General features: G+C 47.6%; 1 protein-coding gene across 7 annotated transcripts in view; it reads left to right on the top strand.

Annotated features, from left to right (window-relative positions):
• Positions 1-25,967, top strand: part of TDP1 (tyrosyl-DNA phosphodiesterase 1) — an 87,740-nt gene that overhangs the window by 56,213 nt on the left and 5,560 nt on the right. For 2 of the 7 annotated variants that reach the window (XM_082451300.1, XM_082451304.1), the window contains exons 14-16: positions 1,427-1,529; positions 11,626-11,734; positions 18,562-18,914. In XM_082451300.1, the coding sequence (XP_082307426.1) occupies positions 1,427-1,529; positions 11,626-11,734; positions 18,562-18,635 (286 nt within the window). In that variant the 3' untranslated portion in view covers positions 18,636-18,914. Of the gene's footprint in view, positions 1-1,426; positions 1,530-11,625; positions 11,735-12,949; positions 14,871-18,561; positions 18,915-25,967 lie in introns of those variants that run through there. The other 5 variants (XM_082451302.1, XM_082451301.1, XR_014260958.1 and 2 more) reach the window with 5 other exon arrangements.

The raw sequence follows: 25,967 nt of genomic DNA, 5'->3' as shown, positions 1-25,967 counted from the left end.
ATCTTTTCAAATTAGTGTTTTTGTTTTCTTAGAACATATACCCCAGAGTGGGATTGCTGGATCGTATGGTAGTTTTATTTCTAGTTATTTGAGGAACCTCCATACTGTTTCCATAGTGGCTGCATCAGTTTACTTTCCCACTAACTCTGCACCAGGGTTCCCTTTTCTCCACATCCTCACCAACATTTATTATTTGTGGTCTTTTTAATGATAGCCATTGACAGGTGTGAGGTGATAGCTCATTGTGGTTTTGATTTGCATTTTCTTGACATAGTTTTTTTTCTTAAGTGCTACTTTTATATACAACAAAATGAGATCTCCTGTCTAGGGCTACAGCAGGGTCATGAAAAGGAAAGGGGTTTTGGGGTGGGGGTCTTCCTAAGGAAGGATAATTATTTTAATAGCTGCCCTCAGGGGAAAACACAGGTGAGGGTGAAGCTATCTCTAATTAGCAGTTGGATAAATCTTTTTTTTTTTAACATCTTTATGGGAGTATAATTGCTTTACATTGTTGTGTTAGTTGCTGCTGTATAACAACATGAATCAGCTATACATATACATATATCCCCATATCCCCTCCCTCTTGTGTCTCCCTCCCACCCTCCCTATCCCACCCCTCTAGGTGGTCACAAAGTACCGAGCTGATATCCCTGTGCTATACAGCTGCTTCCCACTAGCTATCTGTTTTACATTTGGTAGTGTATATATGTCCATGCCACTATCTCACTTTGTCTCAGCTTTCCCTTCCCCCTCCCTGTGTCCTCAAGTCCATTCTCTATGTCTGCATCTTTATTCCTGTCCTGCCCCTAAGTTCTTCAGAACCATATTTTTTTTTTTTTAGATTCCATATATATGTGTTAGCATATGGTATTTGTTTTTCTCTTTCTGACTTACTTCACTCTGTATGACAGACTCTAGGTCCATCTACCTCACTACAAATAACTCAATTTCGTTTCTTTTTATGGCTGAGTAATCTTCCATTGTATGTATGTGCCACATCTTCTCTATCCATTCACCTGTTGATGGACACTTAGGTTGCTTCCATGTCCTGGCTATTGTAAATAGAGCTGCAATGAACACTGTGGTACATGACTCTTTTTGAATTATGGTTTTCTCAGGGTATATGCCCAGTAGTGGGATTGCTGGGTCATATGGTATTTCTATTTTTAGTTTTTTAAGGAACCTCCATACTGTACTCCATAGTGGCTGTATCAATTTACATTCCCACCAAGCAGTTGGATAAATCTTGAGGATTATAGCACAGCAGAATTTACATTCCATTTCCCACAATGCAGGACTCTGCCAGAAGCTGAATGGACATGATAGCGGCTCTCGGGCATTGACCGTCGCTCTCGCAGCTGTGGGAGTTTGACCTGCGCTAAAACGCCTCACTGAGTCAACCCTCTCCCTGTCCTTGTCCCCACAGCGCCAATCTGTCCAAGGCCGCCTGGGGAGCGTTAGAGAAGAACGGCGCCCAGCTGATGATCCGCTCCTATGAGCTCGGCGTCCTTTTCCTCCCATCAGCATTTGTAAGTGCACACTTGATAGATGATTGGTCACGAGTGAAGCGAATGGGGGTTTGTGTTCTCTTCTTGAGTCTCGATGACCTGCCCGAGGTCAGGAGGTCGCAAACTTGTGCACTGACCCGGAGCCCGTGCTCCCAACCGCAGGCTCGAGCCGATGAATTTATTCACCGATCACTGTTCTGGGTGTGAGGGGATCGCTGCTCTCAAGGAGTGTTCCAGATTAGTCATCAAAGGCATTGCTTTGGGTAAAGTTAATAACAATCTTTAAATGAAGATTGTGAACCAGCATGTGAAAATTTACTATAAGGTAGTAAGTGACAAGTCACCAAAGGGGTGAGTCAGCCAAGTGCGAGGCTTGTTCTAGGTGACTGGAGACCGCCTTCAGAAGCTGGTCGGCTTGGGGGCAATGAAGGATGCTGAGTATTCTCGGTCAGCGGAGAGGAGCGGGAAGGGCAGCCTCGTGGGAGGAATGGCTGAGCACAAGCCGGGAGGCAGGGAAGCTCACAGCATCTGCTAGAGACAGAGTCCCGGGGGTCGCAGAGGACGTGTTACCAGACTCACTGGGAAGCCCCCCAGAAGGGCACCAGAGCAGCCAGCTTGCATCCTGGCTTTGGAACAGGGCTCAGTTTCTGCAGCTGAACACCCAACAGAGTAGCTAGTTTTCGTGTAGGGACTGGGCTTTACAAGCCGTGTGTTTCTCTCAACACTAGAATTCCTCTTGCCCAGAGAGCTGTTCCCTCTTTAAGAGGCACACGGGGTCCCCAGTACCCGCCTGTCACCCCCAACCCCACTCTGGGCACACACTCGTTGGCAGATGCAGTTGGAACTGCCCACACCATGTGATGCCTAATGCTTTATTCTTTTTCTTTTTTTTGCCCCTTGCTCTAGTTGAGCTAGACACACACGTGATGCAGCCCCATGGCAAACCACTTGGGCTGGACCAGAAGACTTAGCCAGGGCAGTGCTGTGTGCTTGTCCCGAGACTTGTATCCAGGCCCTGTGATGTGTGGGTATCGTCTCAAGGCGAGCTGAGATTGCCCTCCCGCCCAGCCTGACAGGCCTCCCCACTGTTCCTTTTCTCACGCACGCTCTGGGGAAGAGCTCTTCTCTCCCTTTCTCCTCCCCTCGCCACTCTTTATCCATCCTTTTCTCTGTCTCAGAGGGTTTCACTACTAAACTGTCCCACAGGCCTCTCCTGAGGGCAGATTCTAGCACTTTTTGTTTCTTTCCTGTAGAGTGAAACAGCAGATCCTAATGCTGCTTACAGCTAAAGATCACCACCTCCGCAGCCCCGTCAGTAGATGGTTTCCGTAGACAAGGAGGTGACTTCCCTAAGGTTCCACCGCTGAGTGGATCTAGCTCTCAAGCCTCCGTCTCTAACTGATTCTCCTGTGATCTCTCAGCTGTATCACAGGGAGGTAGGAGATTATCAGCACCAGGGTAATAATACACAGTCATGTGGTGTGATTATAGTGGCTGTAGCTTCGAACTCAGGCTAGAATTATCTCCCAATAATCACCTAAGTAAAGGAATAAATTCTGCTTCGCTCTTGTTTGGCTTTTCATGTCAGCATTTGCACAATTCTAGTCATTTCTAACTGTTCTGACCTTATCCCTCATCATGAAAATGATGCTAGGAAAGAAGTATACTGCACTTCCAGGACCACTCAACCCTTCTAAGCTACTAATTTCTACCTCTAATATTGTTTCTTTGTGTACATTAGAGAAAGAATGGGCATAATCATTTAGAATCCCCAAATTGACTCTGGACTAGACTATTATTTCTATACTTTTGGAATAAGAGCGAGTCCCACTAGAGCGCATTCTTGGTAAAGTAGAGACTTAGTTATTTATAAAGACCATCAGGCAAGAATATTAAAAAATGGACTCCCCCCCGTCCTGTGCCAGCAGATTCAAGAGCGAGGCCCCCAGCAGGGGGACCGTGTAGTTGACATACTGAGACAGTGGCTTCTCCAGCAGGCGGTTCCATGGCGTCTCAACGTGCAGATCCCATGGGGAGCAGTGCTTTACAGCAGGCTTGCTCCACAACATTAACAAGGACCCACACACTGCCGCTGTCTTGCCATCAGACTTTTTCCCATCTGGGCGGATCGTCGTGTCCTTTAGCAAATCATAAATGACTTGGGCAAAGCGCTGAGATGAGGCGTGTGGACAGTACGCAAGTATTTGACCTTGCCTCCTAAGGAGCTAAGGGTCGAGTTGAGCAAGAAGGTCGTAGAAGGGAAGCAGACGCCTTGTTTGAGAGACGTCCCAGGTGCGAGCTTGGGTGCTCAGACATGTGAGGAGGGCACCTGGCCTGAGCGTGCAGAGCCCAGAGGGCTCAAAGCGGGTGTCCGAGTTCTTTTAGGTGCATTTTATAGACACGAACTTGAGCTGACATAGGCCCACAGAAGGGGGAGTGTCATGGAATCAAAGGAAGGGAGGAACAGCCGAGACGTGGGAGGGATGGGCCGGCCAGCTCTGGGGCCCGGGCAGCAGGCGGGCTCTCTGGGCTGCCGCCCCTGCTGTGACTCCACCACATGGCTTCTCGGCCCTGTTACCAGGGGTCCTGCATTTACAGTCACTGCGCAAGCTTGGGTCTGCCCTGCACACCTCTCTCCTTCCCAACCCCGTCCCCCAGTAGGGGCCTGTTTCCAGAAAAGGGGGTTTGTTGTGAGCTAGGAAGCCACTCGAGGTAGGAACTTACTGCCAGAGGGTTTCACCTGTAAGTGGGTTGATGTGTGTTTTATCTGCAGAAAGCAGTTAAAGGGGATCTTGTAACATAGGAGACTTTGTCCTTAAGCTACTGTAACTCATCTGCATCATTTACGGTTACGTGGAGCTTCTGGGAGAGTAGTAGACCTTTGTTTGGCCCTCACAGAATTAACATCTATGGTTTTGACTTTGAGGGCAACCCAAAGATCTATGACAGGAGGTAATTAGTCATCTTGCTGAGGCTATAGGAGCACAGAATGAGACTTCGCTTGTGAAGGAGCGGCTGTCCCTCCTCAGAGTGCATGCCAGGCTCGTCACCGGACATCTGGCTGCCTGAGATGACCTCTCGTACAGTCAGCTCCACAAGCACCTCCTGCGTCCTCTTTGGTTCCTCCTGGGAACACAAGGACGAAGAGATGGAGTCTTTGTTCTCAGGAAGCTCATGGATAAGTTAAGGAAGCAGACACAAGTTATCACAGTAGGTGATGAGAGCTGTGGGGCCTCCAGAATATAAGGACTGAGAAGAGGGAGTGAGCAGTCTGCCTGGGGGGCTTGGGGAAGGCTTCATTTAGATGACGTTTGACCCGGGTCTTGAAAAATGAATGTGGGCTCAACCCACCATCAGGGGAGATGAGGCTCCCAGCCAGAGGGAACAGTGCACGTTATATCTGAGAAATAGCAACCAGCTCCACGTGCCTGGAAGGGGCCGGGGGTGGCCTGGGCTCTGCGTTTGGAGTCCTGTTCTGAAGTAAGGTGGCAAGCAGGACGTGCTGGAGTAGACTTCGTCCCACGCGAATAGTGGAAAGCCATCAGTTTTTTAAGCAGGGTTAGTGGTCTCATCAGGCCAATTTTCAGAGAATTTGAATCTATAAAACTTATCTCCCCTTAGGATTATAGTGTAATTTATATCATTCAAGGGTACTTGAGGAGAAGGGCCTTACAGATACCGTCAAAATCATCATCTTAATCACCTGCGCCACACCGTTATAAAATTCTGATTCGGAATGAACTGCTCCTAGCCCTCCCCCCACTGTCCCAGCTCAGGGTGCAGGAAGTCATCCCCGACTCCTCGTTCTCCCCCCACATCTGCTTAATCACCTAAGCTTGTCATCCCTAACTCCTAATGCTCCCTGTAAATCTGTCACTTCTGGCCATCCCTGCTGCCACCGCGTCCAGACCTGCCTCCCGGCCCACTTCCTAGGCCACCTCCAAGCTGCTCAGCCCACTGCTGCCAGAATGTCTACAGACCATGAATCTGGTCATGTCTCCCACCTGCTTCAAATCCGATGACTCCTTAGCATGGCCTGCTTTTCCCTTTGCGGCCTGACTCCTGACTCCTCGGGTCTGACCTCTTCCCTCTCAATCCTGGCCTTTCGTGTTCCAGCCACACAGAGCGACGGCCTCTCGTTCTGGACCAGGCCCCTTAGCCTTCTCTGGAGAAACAGAACCAATAGGATATATAGATACACAGAGAAAGAGACTTACTGTGAGGAATTGGCTCACACGATTTTGGAGCGCAAGGAGTCCCAAGCCCTGCCGTCTGTGAGCTGGAGACCAGGAGGGCTGGTGGTATGGGCCAGCCCGAGTCTGAAGGCCTGAGGACCAGGACCCCATGCTTTCCGTCCCAGTCTGAGTTTAGGAGAAGACAGATGTCCCAGCCAAGCAGCCCTTCCTCGGCCTTTTTGTTCCACTCAGTCCCCCCACTGGCTGGATGGTACATCGTTGGCGCGGATCATCTTTACTCAGTCCACTGATTCAAATATTAACCCCATGCAGAAACACCCTCAGAGATGCCCAGAGTGATGTTTACCGGTTACCTGGGTATCCCATGGCCCAGTCACGTTGACATGTAGAATGAGCCACCACACCACCCTTCTCAGCAGCCTTAATCTGTAGCAGGAACGACCCCCTGAGGTCCCTAACCCCACCTGCCTCTCACATCTCTGCTCCAGGTGTCCCTCCTCTGCGCCCCACAGCCTTCGAGAACCGGGGCTCTTCCTGTGTCCCCTGTGTTGTCAACGATGACTCGTGTGTCTCCTTGACTGGGCTGGGAGCTGCTCTCATGGAGGGCCGGCACACGGGAGGCTCTGAGTGAAGTCTGTCGGTGTTGCTCCCTTGAGGTTCGCGGAGTACCCTCTCCCCTTTCTGTGAGGAGAACACGTGTGCAGAACAGTGGCTGCAGAGGCAACGTGGATTTAGTCCAAGGGGCGTCGGGTGCAGGAGTGCTTAAGTGTGCTCACGAATCTCGTCGTGAGCAACTTGCAGCGTGGGATGGCTCACCTGTGGCTGTTCTGTGCAAACTAAACCGTACACACAGGCTCACGCTCGCTCTCACTCACTCACGGAAGTCTGTTGCCTTAACTACAGATGCCAATCCCTATATATTCATTTAATGTCTTAAAGATTTCTGTATTGGCCATAATCTTAAAAGAGTTACTGACAGTAAGGCAGTTTGTTGTGAAATGAAGCCCAGTGTGATTTCTTTCTTTGGGTTTCTCCCTTCAGTACTATCAAGATACGTCTTTTTATACCTTTAGTTACACATTTGCCAAAGACTTACTTAGCACCCAGTTTTGTAGTCGTTCTTCTGACTGGACAGCATCCAAAATCCAGTTTCTTGAGATCAGCCCACCTTTGTGGCCCTTAGGCAGAACTCCATGTCCGAAACGCCCACGTTTCTGAGTTAGCAGCAGCCGGAATTGCCACTTCTGTCCTTCACCAGTGGCCATCCTGATCTCTGTGCTCCTGAACGCTGACTTGAGGCCAGCATTGCAAATGGTCAGGTTTTGTGCCCAGAATAGCACGGTCTCAAGCACTGCAGAGGTGGTCGGCCGGAAGAAACCCGGCAGCTCTCCTTTCCCACAGCCGTCATACAGGCCTGTCACTCAGGAACCAGTGGCCGTGTGAAGGGACACGCTGTGTGGCCTACAAATGGCAGTGGATGGAGAGCCAGCACTACCCATTCATAATTATGATGCCATTTGAAACTTCTGGGATTGATCTGGAAGCTGATAAGTCCCTGGTAACCAAATACTGATTTTTTTCCCATTTTTTTCTGCTGCTTTTAAATGAATGAATCTATAAACACATCATTTTGAAATTAACCTAACTTGCCATAGAGCATGGAGTCAGTAGCTTTCCCTTTGATTAGGAACACTTGGAAGGGCTTTGGGGGTTAATGTCAAGGTACATTTGACTGTGTACCCAGCACTTGGCTGTTGTTGCTACATAGTAGGTGCTTAATAAATGTTTAATTGAAGACTTTATTCTTTTAATGTCTAACATCAATTTATCAGTTTTATTATGTTTTTTGAGTTGTCCCTTTAATTTAGGTGTATTTAACTTTTAGATTAGACTAATGCATTTAGGTTCAGAAAAATCTCAATATAGGAAAGATCATCTAATGATTTCAAAGACCAGCAGCTGTATTCCAAACCCTCAGGCATCTGTATTTCAGGGAGATAGAAATTTTCTGTCTTTGAACTCGGTGCATTTTGGTGTTTACTGAGTACGTACTTTGTCAGGCGCCTACTAGGCTGCCCAGCACTTTGTGTCTAGAACTCCTCCTACCTCTGGGAATAATGCACAAACCATCTCAGAATGATGGATCGATGTCCTGAACTCCTTCCTCCAGAGGAAGGTACCCTGAGCATCCCTGCCCTTGTTCCAGGGCTGAGAGCCAGCTCAGCCCCTGCTCAGCGCCAGGTTCACTTGCTCCCCAGATGGCGGTTTCTCTTTCCTATAATCGGAGTCAAAAATGCTGCCAGTAAATCCCCAAGAACTTTCCGTCTTCGAGTCTCTACTTTCTCTTTTCTCCATTCTGGTTAAACTATTTTATTGTCCCTCTGTTGCCAAAGGTGACTCTGGCTGGAAGAACTAGTACAATTGACAAGAGCCGCCACATTAACCCCCCCTTGTGCTCCCTGCACCACCTCTGACAGCCTGCCTTGGGCCCAGCGCATGGGTTCAGGGCCCTCAGCGTTTCCCAGGAGGCCACAGCTGGGCAACACTGTTTCAGGTGGTGGTTCTTTGTAACCTCTCATGTTCTCTGACTCAGCGAATAGAGCCACGTCCTGGCATTCCACTGCTGCCACTCGCCCATCCACATCCGGTCATCCCAGCCGATCCCATCTGCCCAGGCACGAATTCTTTTTTTTTTTTTTGGCCACTCCATGCAGCATACAAGATCTTAGTTCCCTGAGAGCAGAGATCGAACCCATGCCCCCTGCAGTGGAAGCGTGGAGTCTTAACCACTGGACCACCAGGGAAGTCCCCCACTTTCTTTTTTTTTTTTTGGCTCTGATTTTTACTACGTTTTCCCTCAGCCTCTTTCAGATCCATTTCTGTCTTTCTGTTTCTCATCCAAATTCACCTCACTTTTATTTCATTGTTTGTTGTGATGATACTTACACTTGGATCCCCATTACCATCTCTAATCCATCTCGCATTCCTGTTGTAATAGCTCTTGGTCTTCGGGCTCTAGCAATTCCCAGTCTGATCCATTCTCCCGTCTTTGCCATTCCACCTTTACACTGGAACTTCTCTGTTCAAAACCCTGCAACTCGGGACTTCCCTGGTGGCACAGTGGTTAAGAATGCCTGCCAATGCAGGGGACACGGGTTCGAGCCCTGGTCCGGGAAGATCCCACATGCCGCCGAGCAACTAGGCCCATGTGCCACAACTACTGAGCCTGCGCTCTAGAGCCCGCGAGCCACAACTACTGAGCCCGCGCGCCTAGAGCCCGTGCTCCGCAACAGGAGAGGCCACCGCAATGAGAAGCCCACACACAGCAATGAAAACCCAACACGGCCAAAAATAAATAAATAAAAATTTAAAAAAAAAACAAAAACCCTGCAACTCCTCACCATATATCACAGTAAAGGCCACACTCTAAACGGGGTCCTGTGACACCCTGGGTTGTAAGTGAAGGTTAACCAGCTCAAACTTGCTTCAGGCAGGGCTAAATCCATGGGCGTGGGCCATGTCATCAGTATTCAGTTCTTCTAACACCCACTTCTGTTTGAAGGACATGAGACGCCCCCCAGCAGCTCAGGGCTTGCACCTTGCCAGGTGAGCTCCCCAGAGAAAGATGATCTCTTCCCCAGCACCTCTGACTCAGGCCGCTTGCCCATCCCGAGTCACTATGGCCCAGATAAACAGGTAGAAGCCTCAGATGTCCAAAGCCGCTGCCTTCGAAACCCTCTGCAGCCTGGCTCTGCGTTTCTTCTCCAGTGTCCCGGGCTCTCCTCCGGGGCATTGCTTCACTCGCTGTCCCCCTGAAATGCCAGCTCTGTGCTTTTCCAGCTCTGCCTTTGGTCATGCCGGTCTCCCCATGATGCTCTTCCCTGCCAGCTCTCTATGAAAATTACATCAATTTTTCAAGGCCCAGCGAAAATATTTTCTACAGACCCTTTTCTTAACCTGCCACTGGCAAGAGGTCATTTCTTCCCTTTCTGCCTAGAGTTTGTGCCCGGCGTCTGTCACGTGTTGCCTTTCATGGAGTTACTAACCACCATCTTGGTTGGTGCTGTCACCCCCTACCTTCCTGTAGGTCTTCACGGGCACAAAGCACTTTTGTGCATCTTGTTGCATTTGCTTCTGTGCAGACGCCTATAAAGTAAGCAGGGAAGGTACTTTAATCCCATTTTTGCAGCTCAACATTGCTTGACCAGCTATGCACCAAGACTTGTGCTAGGTGTTGAAGTAAGAAACGTTAGTATGGTAACATCCAGAAAGTTATTATTCCAATTTTACAAATGAGGAAATTGAGGCCTAGTGAATAAGTGGCCAAGTGTCCCACTGACCATCTTTTTTAGTTCCTAGCACACGCAAGCTCTTTGCCATCTCTGGGCCATTGCAGATGCTGTTCCCTCCTCCTGGAACTTTTTTTTTTTTTTTTTTTTTTAATTTGGCTGCACCAGGTCTTCATTGCGGCATGCGGGATCTTCGTTGCAGCATGTGGAGTTCTTAGTTGCGGCATGCAAACTCTTAGTTGCAGCATGCGGGATCTAGTTCCCCGACCCAGGATCGAACCCGGGCCCCCTGCATTGGGAGTGAGGAGTCTTACCCACTGGACCACCAGGGAAGTCCCTGGAACATTATTATTTCCACTCTCAACTAACCAAACACTATTCAGTTTTCAGAGTTTAATTAAAATGTCACTTTTTTAGGGAGGCTTCCACTGAGCATCCCCTCACCCCCAAATCTAAAACAGGCCTGCTAGTCTCTCTTCTAGGACTCCTCTGTTTCTCTCATAGCGCTTATCAAAAATTGTAGTTATTTATTTTACCTCTATAAATGCATTTGTTTAATGTCTCCCTACTAGACTGTACATGCCACGAGAACAGGGATCATGATAATTGTTCTGACTCCGGTGCACTCAGTGCCCGGCACCCATGCCTGACACAGAAGAGGGACTCAAGAAATAATGTGTGGGATGAATGAATGCAAATGTGAGCCATTCACACAGCCCGTAAATACCAGCACAGAGACTCAACTCAGGTTGCCCAAAGCCCAGGTCCACACAGCCCTGACACTTAGCTCATCTTCCGAAGAACTGTAGTTGTAGCTCTTTATATGGGTTCATAGACGTTAGCACTGTTTGATACGTGGGTATTTAGGATGAGAAGGGTGGATCTGTGCGTGGATGGGTGGCCAGAGGAATGAGGCAAAAACAGAATGCCAGGATCATCCGGGAAGGGGGCCAGGAGATGATCGATGAGGGGAGGCCTGGGGAGGGCAAAGCCGATGTAGTAGGCACCCCCACTACCGGGCAGGTCCTGTGTGAGGAGGCAGTGCAGTGTGTACATCGGCCTGGGTGTGGCACCTATAGTTGCACCCTGATTCAGATCCAGAGTTAATAGTAGCCTATTCTCGAGTTCTTGGGATGAACCTTCCATTTTGACGGGTCTTGAAGAGTTCTCACTTTTATATTCCTATCCCATCGTATTGGACACTTTCATGATACATGAAAGCAACTTTCATTCTTCACCAGAGTGAGCAGCCCATTACTATAGATAGCAATATCGAAAGTATTCAGAGGTATTTTTACACAGTGTCTTCTACACACTCCCTGCTGCTGTACACAGAGGTTAGTAGAAATGGGCTGTAACATCCAAAATTGTTTTTCTCTTATGTCTTTGTATCCTTTATTAGACTTTTGCAAACTTTGCTATAGTTTATTTTCTGACATTTGGACCTCTCATTTTTAGGAAAGAATATTTGGGGGAGTGTTGTAAATATATTTGACCTACTGAATATCAAAAATAGCACTGAAATAACAAAAATAGCTCTGAATTTTGTTGTGAGTATCATAAAAATATAATTGCTTCTTGATATCTTTTTCCAGAAAATGAGATGCAATTATAGATTCTGTGTGTCTGCAGGGCCTGGACAGTTTCAGAGTGAAACAGAAATTCTTCTCAAGGAGCCAGGAGCCAACGGCCTCCTTTCCTGTGCCGTATGACCTGCCTCCAGAACTGTATGGAAGTAAAGGTGAGACACTGGTGAAAGAAAACCTTGGGTGTGTGTACCAGAGCAGAAACAAACAGAGCCCAGGCAAAGCCATTGGGTTGGGCTCTCCCTGGGAGCCTGGCTTGTGGGTGGCCCTGGAAGCGCAGGTTTTTGCAGAGGCTCCCTTGCTGCCCCGTGTGTGGCCACCAGAGCCGCAGTTCTCAAACTGGTTGGTCTCAGAACCCCTCTACATTTTATTACTGAGGACCTCAAAGGGCTTTTGTTTACGTGGGCTTTTATAGCTATTGATATGAATCATATCAGCAATTAAAACCAATAAATTTTAAAATATTTATTAACTTATTTTAAAATACTAATAAACCCATTTGTATATTTAAAAATATATAAAATGACTATTCCCCAAAACAAGTTAGTTTGGAAGATGGCATTGTTTACCTTTTTTGCAGACCCCTTTATTGTCTGGGTTGACAGCCGGATTCTCACGGCTGCTCTGTTGTGTTATCACACAGGTCGTGTAGCATCTGTACACTCATGTGAAAGTGACAAATAATGGCTTAATGTTACGCTGACAGTAATTTTGAGTTTACAGGTATTTCCCCCTCCCCAACCCCCTTAAAAAGTAGGTCCCCAGGCCACACACTCTGAGAACTGCTGCGCTAGGTGAGGACTTCAAGGGCAGTGACCAGGTATTTTTCGCAAGAGAAAGCCAGTGGAGTATTGGTCCAGGTTCCCAGCGCTTTTTGGAGGAAGGCTGGCTGGGATGGCGGCACCACCTCATCCCAGCTCTGACCCAGCCCTGCCGGCCTCAGGGCTACTCTTCTCAGCCCCAGAAAATCTGTCTTTGGGGTGAGTTCACACTTCACCAAGCTCACTCCGGAGGAGATGCATAATGGGGACAAGCTTATTAATTTAAAATGACAGATTCTTATATCACTGTGGCTGGCGTATTTTCCCCTGGAGGGTAGAGGCCTACACAGGTAGCCAGATTGTAATCTATGGTTTTTGAGTGAAGGCTGAATGTGAACAGGGAAAATTTGGTTTTTGATTAGTAAGTTTTGATGATGCCACCCCATTAATACAAACTCTCGGACTCCCTAACGGAGTCAGCCTTGCCCCAGTGGGTCCCTTCTTTCCCTGAGCGATGCTGGTTGGGTTCTAGCTACCTCCCCGCCCTCACTCGCCCTTTTGGCTTTCGTGATGAACCAAACCTGCCCTTCTGATGGACCCATTTCTCAGATTGTATTGGCACATCTGACAGAGTTCATCCTGCCTCGCCCAGGTGACTTCATCTCTCTCTGATCAGTCGTGTGGATACTGTTTCGGAAGGTATTCTTGTTCCCTTCCTTCCAAGCCGTGTGCATTTTTCTGAGTCCTCTAAATGTGTCGAGTCCTCTAAATGTGTTGTAAATTCACACACGTTCATTTTTCACTAGCAAGAGGTTTTACCAGAATTTCAAGAAATCCGTGACCACTCCTCCCCACCCTCTAACCCACAGATGCTTTAGATCCAGGCCGTGTTTATGTGCCAGCCTGACAACTTATTAAGTGACCTTGGGCAGTGGTTTGCATTCTCTAGGCCTTAGTGTCTCTGCAAAATGAGAACATGAGAGTGCATAGCTCACTGTTGAAGAGTGACTGAGATATGGTCTAGAAAGCATCTAACCCAGCGTCCAGCTCAGAGTTAGCAGCTTATTACTGTTAGCCATTGTTTCTGTTATTTAAAATGTCCAGTTCAGTTACAACAGTGGATTGATGGCCATCTCTCCCCCTCCCCCTGATGAGCTGACATTCAGAAGAGGCTGAGGCTTGTGCAGGACAGTCCCTAGCCCAGGACATGACCCAGTGACCTTCCCCCCTTTAGGCTTTGCGCTGCACCTCTGTCTTTTCTCCCTTTCTCTGCTCTTCATGTCCCTCACCCCTACCCCCAACCTGAGTGCTCCAGAATAAACAGGTTGGAGGTGGGAAGGACTAACTGTGACAGCCTTATTTAGGCTTAGCCTCCTGCGGTCTGGCCTCAGGCATTGTACCTCCCACCCACAGCCTGGAACCTTGGCTGGAATTTCACCCCCTCTAATCCTAATCTCCAAAGGACTGTAAAAGCAAGAATGGAAGAGGTAGAGGAACCTTAAAAATATCCTGAGGTTCCCTCAGTTCCACTAGAAAAAGCATTCCCAAGAACTTAAAAGTTACAACTAGGTAATGTCTTAGACCATGTAATGAAAATGGTAATCCTTTTATTTGACCAGCAAGCAGAGGTTTTCCATTGTTTAACTGAGTTTTCTATTTTTTACGCATTTCCTTTGAAAGACATATGCGAGAGAGACTGGAACATTTTAATTTTTTTATCAGTACTATTTTACCTTCCACACTGCTTTACTAGCATGTAGAATAATGCCAGGGATTCAGATATCACCATTTCCTGTAAAGCCAACATTCGGGGGAGTCATGTGCACCTTAAAAAGGTATCTTGGGCTTCCCTGGTGGTGCAGTGGTTAAGAATCCGCCTGCCAAAAAAGGGGACACAGGTTCAATCCCTGGTCCGGGAAGATCCCACATGCCGCGGAGCAACTAAGCCCGTGTGCCACAACTACCGAGCCTGTGCTCTAGAGCCCGCAAGCCATAACTACTGAAGCCCGGGTGCCTAGAGTCCGTGCTCCGCAACAAGAGAAGCCACCGCAGTGAGAAGCCCGCGCACCGCAACAAAGAGTAGCCCCCGCTCACCGCAACTAGATAAAGCCGGTGTGCAGCAATGAAGACCCAACACAGCCAAAAATAAATAAATGTTAAAAAAAAAAAAAGACATCTTACCAGTGTTTGGAAAAGTTGAGTGGTTAAGAACATTTCAAAAGCACTGCATTTGGGGCTTTCCTGGTGGTGCAGTGGTTAAGAATCCGCCTACCAGTGCAGGGGACACGGGTTTGAGCCCTGGTCCGGAAAGATCCCACATGCCGCGGAGCAACTAAGCCCGTGTGCCACAACTACTGAGCCTGTGAGCCACAACTCCTGAAGCCAGGGCGCCTAGAGCCCATGGTCTGCAACAAGAGAAGCCACCACAATGAGAAGCCTGTGCACCGCAACGAAGAGTAGCCCCCGCTCACCGCAACTAGAGAAAGCCCGTGCACAGCAATGAAGACCCAACGTAGCCAAAAATAAATAAATTTAAAAAAAGAAAAAGCACTGCATTTGAATAAGTGATTTTCAAGCCACTCTAACATATATAAGATCTTGTTCAGTATTTTTTAAGTCGAGAGACTATAAGAAAAGCTTAGCAAAGAAATATACTAATGTGAACAAATCACAGTTGGATACAAGAGACCACCAGACATCCTGACACCAAGAAACTGATCAAATAAAACAAAAACGAAGACTCAGCTACAGGGGCACCTGCTTTGTGCTTGCTTCTTATTCTCTCTCCCCACAAGTGTATCATTGAGAACCTGCTGTGCACAGACACCAGCTAGGTGCCTGGAATAGATCAGTGAACAAGACAGACACAAATCCTTGCCCTCCTTGAGTTTATATTTCTCCTCCCATGAAAAGTTACACTTACCCAAACCCATTTTACTAGCAGGAACTGTATTTTTAAAAGAAAACTTTTACAAAGCAAAATCACTAACATTGTAAATCACACGCTGTAGCATGCAGTCCCTGACCACAGGGACACACAGAGGGAACCACGCCCCCCAGGTTGTCCTTCGTCCTCCCCCACCGTGGCCCTAACACAGGCCTCAGCCGGACTCTCACCCAGACTGTGCTGCGCTTTCATTTCCCTGGTTCTGCGCTCCTCCCCCTGGATGCCATCCTCCATGCTGCTGCCAGGCTCATCTGATCGTTCCCTCTCCTGTTTTAAATCCTTTCATCGTATTCCAGAAAAAAAAAAAAAAGACGTTTTTCATCCCCTTTAGCCTCAGATCCTGAACAGATTCTGTGAAGATCACCTTTAGAACTTGACGAAGGTGCACATTGCCAGGCCCCAGCCCAGACCTACTGAAACGAGCTCTCCAGGGGTGGGTCCCAGAAAAACGTGCCAGCAATTCCCACATCAGCCCAGTCAGGGAACTGCTGCACAGACACAGTGGGGTTCAGCTTCCCAGCAGCAGGGCGCGCCTGCTTGTCTGCCTGCCCCCTGGACCGCAAACTTGAGAGGCCTTTGTGTTTGTCTAGCGGAGTACCAGGCATCTAACCAGCTCTACCAAGTATTTCATATACACGTGTGACTGTATCATGAGGCAAGTTGTTCTGTCATGGGACAGTTTAGGAGGATTGCCTAAAACAGGCCTTCATCCGAGCCAGTGAGTGGTAATGGCTGATTTCCAGTAGTAATGGGTAAAAAGACACAACAGAATCATAACCCCCCTCTTTTCACCTTCCTCTTGGCCCTTTTTGTGGCCTTCCCCCACGGTACTGGAAGGCCTTGCAGCTGGCATGGAAAGGCTCTGCCCGGGAGGTGCAGACATTTGCTCATTTATAAAGCAGAGCCTCGGGGGGATTTGCCAGGAGCGTGGTTTCCAGGTCCTCGCTTGGTCATCGTTGGCTAAATTTGAGGGAAAGGAACACAGTCGTCCCTTGGTATCTGCCAGGGATTGGTCGAGGACCCACCTTGGATCCCAGAATCCACAGATGCTCAAGCCCCATAGTGAGCCATCCGTATCTGCAGTTCCACATCCCCAGATTCAACCAACCACTGATCGTGTAGTGTGTATTTATTGAAAAAAATCGCATATAAGTGGACCCTCACAGTTCAAACCCAGGTTGTTCAAGGGTCCACTGTAAATGCAGTGGTGATCTTTAAGTTACAGCCTCACTGGCAAATGCCTGTATCACAGATCTGCACTGGTGAAGAATCTCTCTAATGGCTATTCATATAGCAAGGATTGGGGGGTCTTCTGCCTGGGGGATGAAGCAGAGCAGACATTGCCCAACAGAGCAGTTTGCAGGGAAAGGGGTAAATAAGGGGAAGTCCAGCTACAGAAGATGGTGTTTCCAATGGAAGAGGGCGGGTGCTTTCTAAGGCCAGTGAGTTGCCAGGGAGTCAAGTCTCCAGCCCTGCTAGCCCCCTACCTCTTAAGAAACTTAATTACCAGAAAGTGTGGTTTCATGCTTTCAAACCATCTCAAGGCCAAAGGGGGAGAGAACAGGGTTCTGATAACTTGTTGCCATCTTTGGCATTCTTTTCCTGCACTTCCTGCTGGGAGCTGCCATTTGCATACTCGCCCTGTGATTATTCAGAACAAACAGCGAAGCTGGGCGGGAGGAGCAGCAGATACCATTGTTTGCCAGCTCGGCCTCCAAGCTACCATCTGCCTCTGTTCAGGAAAAGGAGAAAGCCTCCCCCAGGGGCTGCTGGCGGGGCCGGCGAGCAGCTGCTGCAGTGGGATGGTCCATCTCAGCTGACCTGCCAAGTGGCCAGTTTACTATAAGCACGCAACCCTTCCATCTCTCCATATTTCTCAGGACAATAATATGGGGGTTCATTTTTAATCCTTGCAGTGTATTTATACCCTACCCGTATTTTTTTTTTAATTAAATAATTTATTTTTGGCTGCATTGGGTCTTCGTTGCTGCACGTGGGCTTTCTCTAGTTGCTGAGAGCAGGGGCTACTCTTCGTTGCAGTGCTTGGGCTTCTCATTGCGGTGGCTTCTCTTGTTGCAGAGCAGGGGCTCTAGGTGCTCGGGCTTCAGTAGTTGTGGTGTACGGGCTCAGTAGTTGTAGCTCACGGGCTCTAGAGCGCAGGCTCAGTAGTGTGGCTCGTGGGCTCTAGAGCGCAGGCTCAGTAGTTGTGGCGCACGGGTTTAGTTGCTCCGCAGCATGTGGGATCTTCCAGGACCAGGGCTTGAACCCGTGTCCCCTGCATTGACAGGCGGATTGTTAACCACTGCGCCACCAGGGAAGTCCCTACACCCTACCCATATTATTATGGTTCTTGGTGAAATGGTTTGACTCTGGCAGTAGCCATGTATGGTAAAAGAGATTTGTTCCAATTTTTTCAATTTGTGAAACATCAGTTAAAAGGAAGAAAAGTTCACACATATTGAGCACCTACAGCATGCCAGGAACTTTCACAGATGTTCTCTCACTCATGCTTCACAGTAATCCTGGGAGGTTGCTAATGTAATTACTTCCCATTTCAGAGATAGGGAACCTGAGGCCAAAATCCACATGCCTTCCTCAGGCTGCAGAGGAGGATGAAGGCAGGATTTGAACCTAGGTCATCTTTCCGTTGTACCATTCCAAGGCATGTTGCTTTCCTCAGCGTTGGTCTACGGTCATTATACAGAGACCTTTATGCCTTATCAATCACTAGCCTTAAGTTACAGAACAAAACCATTTCAGGAATGTGACGCTGGGCCTCTTGGTTCTGTGCGACCATGACCAGCTGCTGAGAGCAGAAAAATGGCCTTTGACTGTACCCATTGTCACTGTTGGTTTCTCCAGGTTCTTAAAAGAAGAAAATGAGCTGCCTTCATTTGTTACATTCTCTCTGTAGGGAACACTGCGTCTTGTGCACTACACGGGTTTATTTCATTTACTCCTCCTGACAGCTCCACGACTTAGATACAAATAAGGAAACTGAGGCTCAGAGAAGTGAAGTGACTTGTCAACATAAGTGGCAAGCCAGCATTCACCCCGGGCTTCAGCCTGCTCCCATGTTCACTCACCCATGTCTTAACATGAACCTTAACTACAAGCTCTTACCTATAAGGGCTCTCGTCGGGGCTTGATTCAGCAAAGACTCTTCAGGATTTGTAGACTCTGGCCCATTAGTAGTTTTATCCTGTCAGGTGGGTGAATTTTCTGTAATCCTATTTAAATCAGTATTATACTTACGTAATTTTTTTTCCCCCAGATCGGCCCTGGATTTGGAACATTCCTTATGTCAAAGCACCAGATACACACGGGAACATGTGGGTTCCCTCCTGAGAGCAGTAAAGTACTGTGAAGTTGACGTGTAAGGCATTGAACCCCAAACATTGGATGTTCTTGTTTGCACTGGGTGTTCACTTAATGTTTTATCTGCCCCCCTACAAAACTCTTGGCAAAGGTCGAGCTTTCAAACACAGATGTTGGTTATCCTTTTAATGGCCATTGTTAACATTCTCACTTTAAAAAATTATATATTTTCTTAATTCCCTTTTCTATGCTTTGGAACGAAAGCTATTAAACTTCACCACGTTAAAAGAATGTATAGGTGTAAAATGATCTTCCTAGTGATGAGGACTTCCACGGCCGTGTCAGCGCTTGTGAATTGAAGGTTGACTTGTGTCGGTTGTGCTCTGTCAGGAAAGGTGCTCTGGATTCAGCTGAAACTTCTCAGAGCAGGAATGTGACCTCTCACCCAGCCCTCTCTCAGCTTTCTGAGTGTGTCTCGGGGTTGCTGGAGGGAGCCTGGCGTGTGTCGGCTGGTGCGGCTACCCCGACGCCATGGGCCGTACTGACCGTCGTCACCCTGCAGCTTTAGACAACGTTTCCTCCCCCCCACCGGCCGTGCTGGCTGCCTTCCCGCTCAAGGACCACCTGCCCTCCCCTCACCCATTCCCCAGAGTGCATGGTGTCTCCTCCGTCCCCAGAAATGTCCACAAAAGACAGCTCGCAGGATCATTAAAAAGCACACAATCATTTCACCCAGAAGAGACCCTGAAAGGTGAACTGATTGGGTGCCCTCAGTTCACAAGTGAGGGAACTGAGGCCCAGAAAGGTTCAGGACGTCCCCCAGCCCCGGCTGCCTGGGTCAGAGCGACGAGCGTCTTCCTGCTCTGTGTCTGGGTGTCCTTCCCACGCAGGATCGCGCTCTCCTCGGATGACAGAGCCGCCTCGCTTTCTTCTGCGTGAGGCTCATTTCCAGGTTGTCATCAGCTTCTCCGTCCTAGAATTTAGAATAGAGTTCAATGTTAATTTTGAAAGTTTTTTTAAGATACTAGTTTTCCAGTCTGTTCCTTAGAGGCCAAGGATGTCCACATCAGAAAGCTGCTGGGGTGGGTGAGGGGCGGGGGCTCCTCCCTTCTCCTTCCCCGATCAGAGGAGCCTTCCTTCACCACTTTTACGTGTTGGGTTCTCTAAAGGATACTATCTGGGTGGTTTTTTGTTTTGCATTCTGCTTAAAAACATAAAGCTGAAAAGCCACTGAATTCGTTTAACCAGTTTCTTCCACTGGTAAGAAAAGTTAGGCTTAATCCTTTTCGCGCCCTGCCTTCTACTTCAGGGACGTTCAAACCCTGTATCAGGTGAGCCCAGCTGCCTTGGAGGGCAACAGGGAGGGTGCCCTGGACTGGTAATAGCGGTGGGGCCGGCCCAGAGCGGGAGCCCAGGCGTCTGAGCTGGGTGTCCAGGGGACTGCAGTCAAGGACCTGTGACTCCCGCCAGCACAGTGGTCCGTGCTGGGTGGGCGTGGGGGCAGTGCCAGCCTCCAGGCAGCAGGGGGTATCAGAACCGCCGCAAGTAGTCGGCCAGCTCCGGGCAGGACCCAGGAAGCCTGGGCTGCTCGGGGCCCAGCCAGTCAAAGGATAGCGGACTCGGGCATGTGGCTCATCTGAGCCACGTGACTGCAAAGTAGGTCGGAGCCCAGAGCTGGAGTCAGGCTGCCGGGCTTTGAATCCCAGTTCTGCCACCACTTCTCTGCGCCTTGGTCCCCTCACCTGTAAGATAGGGGTGGAGTAATAATCATTCCCGTTGCAGAGGCTCATTGAGACTGTCCGGTGAGTTAGGACATGAAAGTGCCTGCGCAGGGTGGGGACTGTACAGGGGACACCCTTGAGTCATCAGGTTTATCCTCATTTTCCTGATAAGGAAACCTGGACTCAAACAGGTGAAGTGCTCGTCCAAGGTCACACTTCTAGAAAGTGCTCTCACCAGTGTTTGAACCCAGGTCCGGCAGCATCCAGAGCCTGTTCCGTACTTGCAGGTGGCCCAGGCTCCCGGGCAGTGTGGTGGACAGGATCCGAGGAGATGGACCGTTTTCCCCCAATCCACTGTGGACAGACACTTTTATAGGATACAGGATCAGGTGCTTGGATGTCACAGCACTGTCAGATTGCTAAGAAAGTTTCTAAATGCTCACTTTTACTTTCTGTACTCATCACAGGCTGGCCTGGTCCACAGCCACACTTGGAGCGGCACCCTAGACCCAGCAGGGACCCAGAGTGCCCTTCTGGAAGCTGAGACAATCTCTGCAGGATGGGCTGGTTAGGTATATCAGGGTACAGTTAGGGCAAGTCCAAGGTCAAGGGGCATGAACCCAGTGGGTGTGCAGGCCCAACCCCGGAGAGCTGCCTCCTGTGGCCCTTGCCCTGGTGAGCATGGGCTCAGCGAGGCAGGGCTAGGCCAGGCCAGTGTAGTACCAGGTCAGTACCACGAGCTCTCTGGGCACAGTTGATAGCACATGTGGAAAATAAAGTAATGCCTCAAGAGTAATCAACATGGGATTGATTAAATCCCATGAGGTTCAACAAAACAAGAGGTTCAACCCCATCTGGTCCGTTTATTAATGTGACTGGCTAAATTACCCAAAGTGCTACAAAAAAGCATCATCAATGCCTGTTAATTTTTTTTTAATATTTATTTAGTTATTTGGCTGCGCTGGGTCTTAGTTGCAGCATGGGGGATCTTCGTTGCGGCATGCGGGATCTAATTCCCTGATCAGGGATCAAATCCGGGCCCCCTGCATTGGGAGCCCAGAGTCTTAGGCACCGGACCACCAGGGAAGTCCAAACACTTGTTAATGTTTGAGGAAACCACTTCTGTTATTCTCAGGTTGGGGTTCAACAATTATTTCTCCTGAACTCAGGAAACCCTCGCCTCCCCTCTGTCTGCCATAGCTGCATGCCACTTTTTATCCTTTTTCCCTACCTCCTTCCGTCCTTTCAAATCTCACGGAAACGCTTTATACCTGCTGAGGGCAAACTTCCGTATAAAAGAATCCACCCTCTTCTTCATAAGCTGCCCGTTACAGGAGAGTCATCTGCTGAGTAAGGAGTTTCTCTGCATGTGGACAAAAGGAACCGCTGCCTCTTTTTCTTAAAAAGTTTTATCTTGTTCTTTTGAAATCTTACCTAGCATCCTTTTACAGAGATGGACATGTAGCCAAAAATCTAAATGAGATTTTCATATTGGACAATGAATTTCAACAGTATTCTAAATGCTTAAGCATTTAAGAGACCCCCAAATTTTTGGAGGCAGGAAATTGTCAACCCTGACATTTGGTGACTTAAAGGAAGTCACTTGCCATTTAGGCAGGAGGATTCCATGTCCCCTCACTTCTCTGGTACTTTCTGGTGAAGAGAGGAATGATCTGCCACCAGCTTCTTTCTTGGGGGTGGGAGGGAGATGGGATTTTTAAATTATGTTTTATCCTCATACTCCTGGGAAAGGAGGCCTAGTTTTAACCATAGTTGATAAAAATCAGCCTTAGAAGTTCACTGATTTGGAGACTGTATTTTTCTACATAATGTAATAGCTGATGCTTCCTGACTTCTTCCTATGTTTCAACTCCTGTACTTAAGTGCTTGTTTAATCCTCACATCAGCCTTCTCTCTTTTTTTTTTTTTTATCTTTATTGGAGTATAGCTGTTTTACAATGTTGTGTTAGTTTCTGCTGTGCAACAAAGTGAATCAGCTATATGTATACATATATCCCTGTATCCCCTCCCTGTCTCACCCTTCTAGGTCGTCACAAAGCATCAAGTTGATCTCCCTGTGCTATGCGGCTGCTTCCCACTAGCCATCCGTTTTACATTTGGTAGTATATATATGTCAATGCTACTCTCTTACTTTGTCCCAGCTTCCCCTTCCCCCCGCCCCATGTCCTCAAGTCCGTTCTCTACATCTGAGTCTTTATTCCTGCCCTGTCACTAAGTTCATCAGTGCCTTTTTTTTAGATTCCATATATGTGTGTTAGCATACGGTATTTTTCTCTTTCTGACTTACTTCACTCTGTATGACAGACTCTAGGTCCATCCACCTCACTACAAATAACTCAATTTCGTTCCTTTTTACGGCTGAGTAATATTCCATTGTATATATGTGCCACATCTTCTTTATCCATTCATCTGCTGATGGACATTTAGGTTGCTTCCATGTCCTGGCTATTGTAAATAGTGCTGCAATGAATATTGTGGTACATGACTCTTTTTGAATTATGGTTTTCTCAGGGTATATGCCCAGTAGTGGGATTGCTGGGTCATATGGTAGCTCTATTTTTAGTTTTTTAAGGAACCTCCATACTGTTCTCCATAGTGGCTGTATCAACTTACATTCCCACCAACAGTGCAGGAGGGTTCCCTTTTCTCCACTTCCTCTCCAGCCTTCTCTTAAATAACATCCATAAGATCCCACAGTGAGCAATAGCTCCAAGCTTCATTTTCCTAGTGTGCAAGTTTTCTTGTGTGGGAGTTATATAGTTGTCCTTAATAGAAATTATTAATATCACATGACTTTTCAAATGAACATGGTTTCTGCATCAGATTCAGTATGCTTAAAATGAGGATCTTAGATTTGATTTTGTTGCAACTTTTTCTCCCACATGAGAGTAAAAACTCCCTTTCTAAGAAACAGTGTCTAATATCATTTGATCCATCGTGAAACCATTTTTGGGTGATCTAAGCGTTTGATTCAAATCTTAAGACATTTTGACTCCCCCCCCCCCCCACCGCTTACTGTAGAGTTAGCGCTTTAACTAACCCCATCCTCGAGAATTCCTTGAGAATACTTGCTTTTGACTGAATATGTCAAAGAAAAAGGTTAGGTAGGCATTCTTTTTTTACATTCATAAAATGTAGCAATTGTGTTGATGCATGAATGATATTAATTGTAATGACAAAGTATAATGACAGAAGTCTGTACAGGAACTCAGTGACTGGCAGAAATAAATTAGCTTAACAATTGTATAGAATTAAATCTAAAATTCTTTTGATGATGTGCTAACACGTGTTATGCATAGGTCACATCCCATTATGATTAAATCTTTACCGAGTTTGCCAAGTTTAGTAGCCCACTTATTTCAAGCAATATGCAGGACAAAAGTACTACAAACAAAACTGTACAATTTCTTACTGAATTTCTATCAACTAGTAAGTTATATGTCTTAAGTGGCCGTTGCTTACATAATAGGATTCACAGGCAGAAACAAAAGATGAGGCCAGAAAAGGGGCTCCTGGGAGATGCCAGCAGAACAGCACAGAGGCAGGGACCACCTCTGAGCCCCGTCTCTGTCCACCGGTCCCTGAGGAGTAACACTGACCCACAAGTACTGAGTACTTGCTGTGTCCCGGGTACTGTTCTGTGACTTATGCATATTAACTAACTGAATCTTCATAAGAACCTGATAAAGGAGGCATTATTATTATCCCCATTTGACACATGGGGAAACTAAGATGATTTGTCCAGAGAGAGTCACGCAGCTGGCAAGGGGCAAAGCTGGGATTTGAACCCAGGCAGGACTGCTGTGAGGGGCCAGGCAGCAGGTGCGGCCAGTACTCCAGTCAAGGAGCAGGGCTCCCATACATGATTTGTAGCTGTCACTACAAAACCAGGTGCACTTGCAGACATTGTAACAGTGCACGGTCGGCGGGACAGAACCTGCTGGCAGTGCACAAAATCAGCCACTAAATGCCGCCTTAGCGTGCAGGGCTGAGCCACTGCAGTGTTAAAGCCAGAACCTGGCAGTGGGGCCGGTTCCTTTCAAGAGAGAACATCGATGGCTGGAAACTTTGCCTTGTTAAGTATGTTCTCTTCAGTTCTCTGAAACCTGGCGTTTCCACTGACTCAGTAGATCTAAAGCACAGAGAACTGGCGGCGTAGAGGATGCTGGAGAGGGGAGGGCAAGAGGCAGCCCAGGAAGTGGGGAGCAGGGATGTGTTGAAATGAGGGCGCCTCATATATTTAAAGAGTGGTGATGAGTAGTCACGGGGCCAAAGCATTGCAAGTCTGGGTATGATTAGTTGCCCAGTTTTTACAACAGAGTTCCAAGCAAGTCTGTCTCAGCACAGAATCCAATTGCTGTGTATAAATTACACTTTATTCTCTTTAGGTCTACCAGAAGCTCTACTGAAACTGCAGTCTGATTAATGTTAATCAGTCGAAGGCACTTGGCTCAGTTTCTCCTGTTCCCTTTGTAGCAAGGTTTTCGGAGAGCCCCATTGCAATGGCCAGTTTTCTTAATACGCACAAAAAGACTCTCAGAAGGGAAAGGCAAAAGAGAAATTGCATCCATAGGGAATTATTATGGGTTATGATAGTAGGTAACTTTATATACATCATCTCACGTGGGGCAGGTTGTACCTCATTTTATACGAGGGAAAAGTAAGGTTCAAGGTCACAGAACTAGTGTGTGTCCCTTTGTGGCCCCAAGGACACAGATGATGCCACTGTGCGTGATCTGGGTGGCTCTGTGTTCATAGGTTCTTTAGAAATTAACATTATGACAGCTGAATGCTGATTTTGTTTTCTTCAGATAATTGACATTACTAAAATTCAAAAGCCTCTGTAAATATTTGTTATTTAATAATACTTTATTAATATTTTTATGAAAGACTACATTAGTCAGGATGCTTTTATAGTTACAGAAACCAGATTAGTTAGGCTTAAGCAATGAAAGAGACTTCTTACACGAGTCTAGCAAATGCCAGAGGATCATAATGTAACCAAGTCTACCTTCAAGTCTCAGCTCTGCTTTCCAGAATCTGGACATCATTCTCAAGCAAGCTCTCTCCACCTGGAGGCTGAAATTCCCACTCCGTCACCACCACCGCACGCTCCAGGATCCCATATTCTATCCGGCTAGTCATTTCAGAGAAAACAAAATACTTCTTTCCCAATAGCGCTGGCCAAAGTCCCCTGACACATCTGACTGGTCAGGTTGAGTCATGTGTCCATCCATGATGCAAGCACTCCAGATCAGGGACTGCCCCTGCTGAGGAGGTGGCAGGTGCAGAGTTTGCCAAAGACAAGTGGAAAATGCCTGAGGGCCAATCCAGAACGAGAAGTATCTCTAGGTGAACTATTAATATTGTGCCAGAGGAACCTTTTTTATGCCTTGTTCTTAAATAATGTGTGCGAGCATGCACATTTTATTTAAAAGTAAAAGGATGCAGCTAGAGATTATCATACTAAGTGAAATAAGTCAGAAAGAAAAAGACAAATACCATATGATATCACTTATATGTGGAATCTAAAACATGCCACAAATGAACCTATCTGTGAAACAGAAACAGAATCACGGACATAGAGAACAGACTAGTGGTTGCCAAGGGGGAGGGGGTT

This window comes from Balaenoptera physalus (assembly GCF_965194825.1).
Source record: "Balaenoptera physalus genome assembly, chromosome: 2".
In the NCBI taxonomy this organism is placed as follows: Eukaryota; Metazoa; Chordata; class Mammalia; order Artiodactyla; family Balaenopteridae; genus Balaenoptera; species Balaenoptera physalus.
The sequence above is the reverse complement of the archived record's forward strand: the minus strand, read 5'-3'. Positions and strand labels throughout refer to the sequence as shown.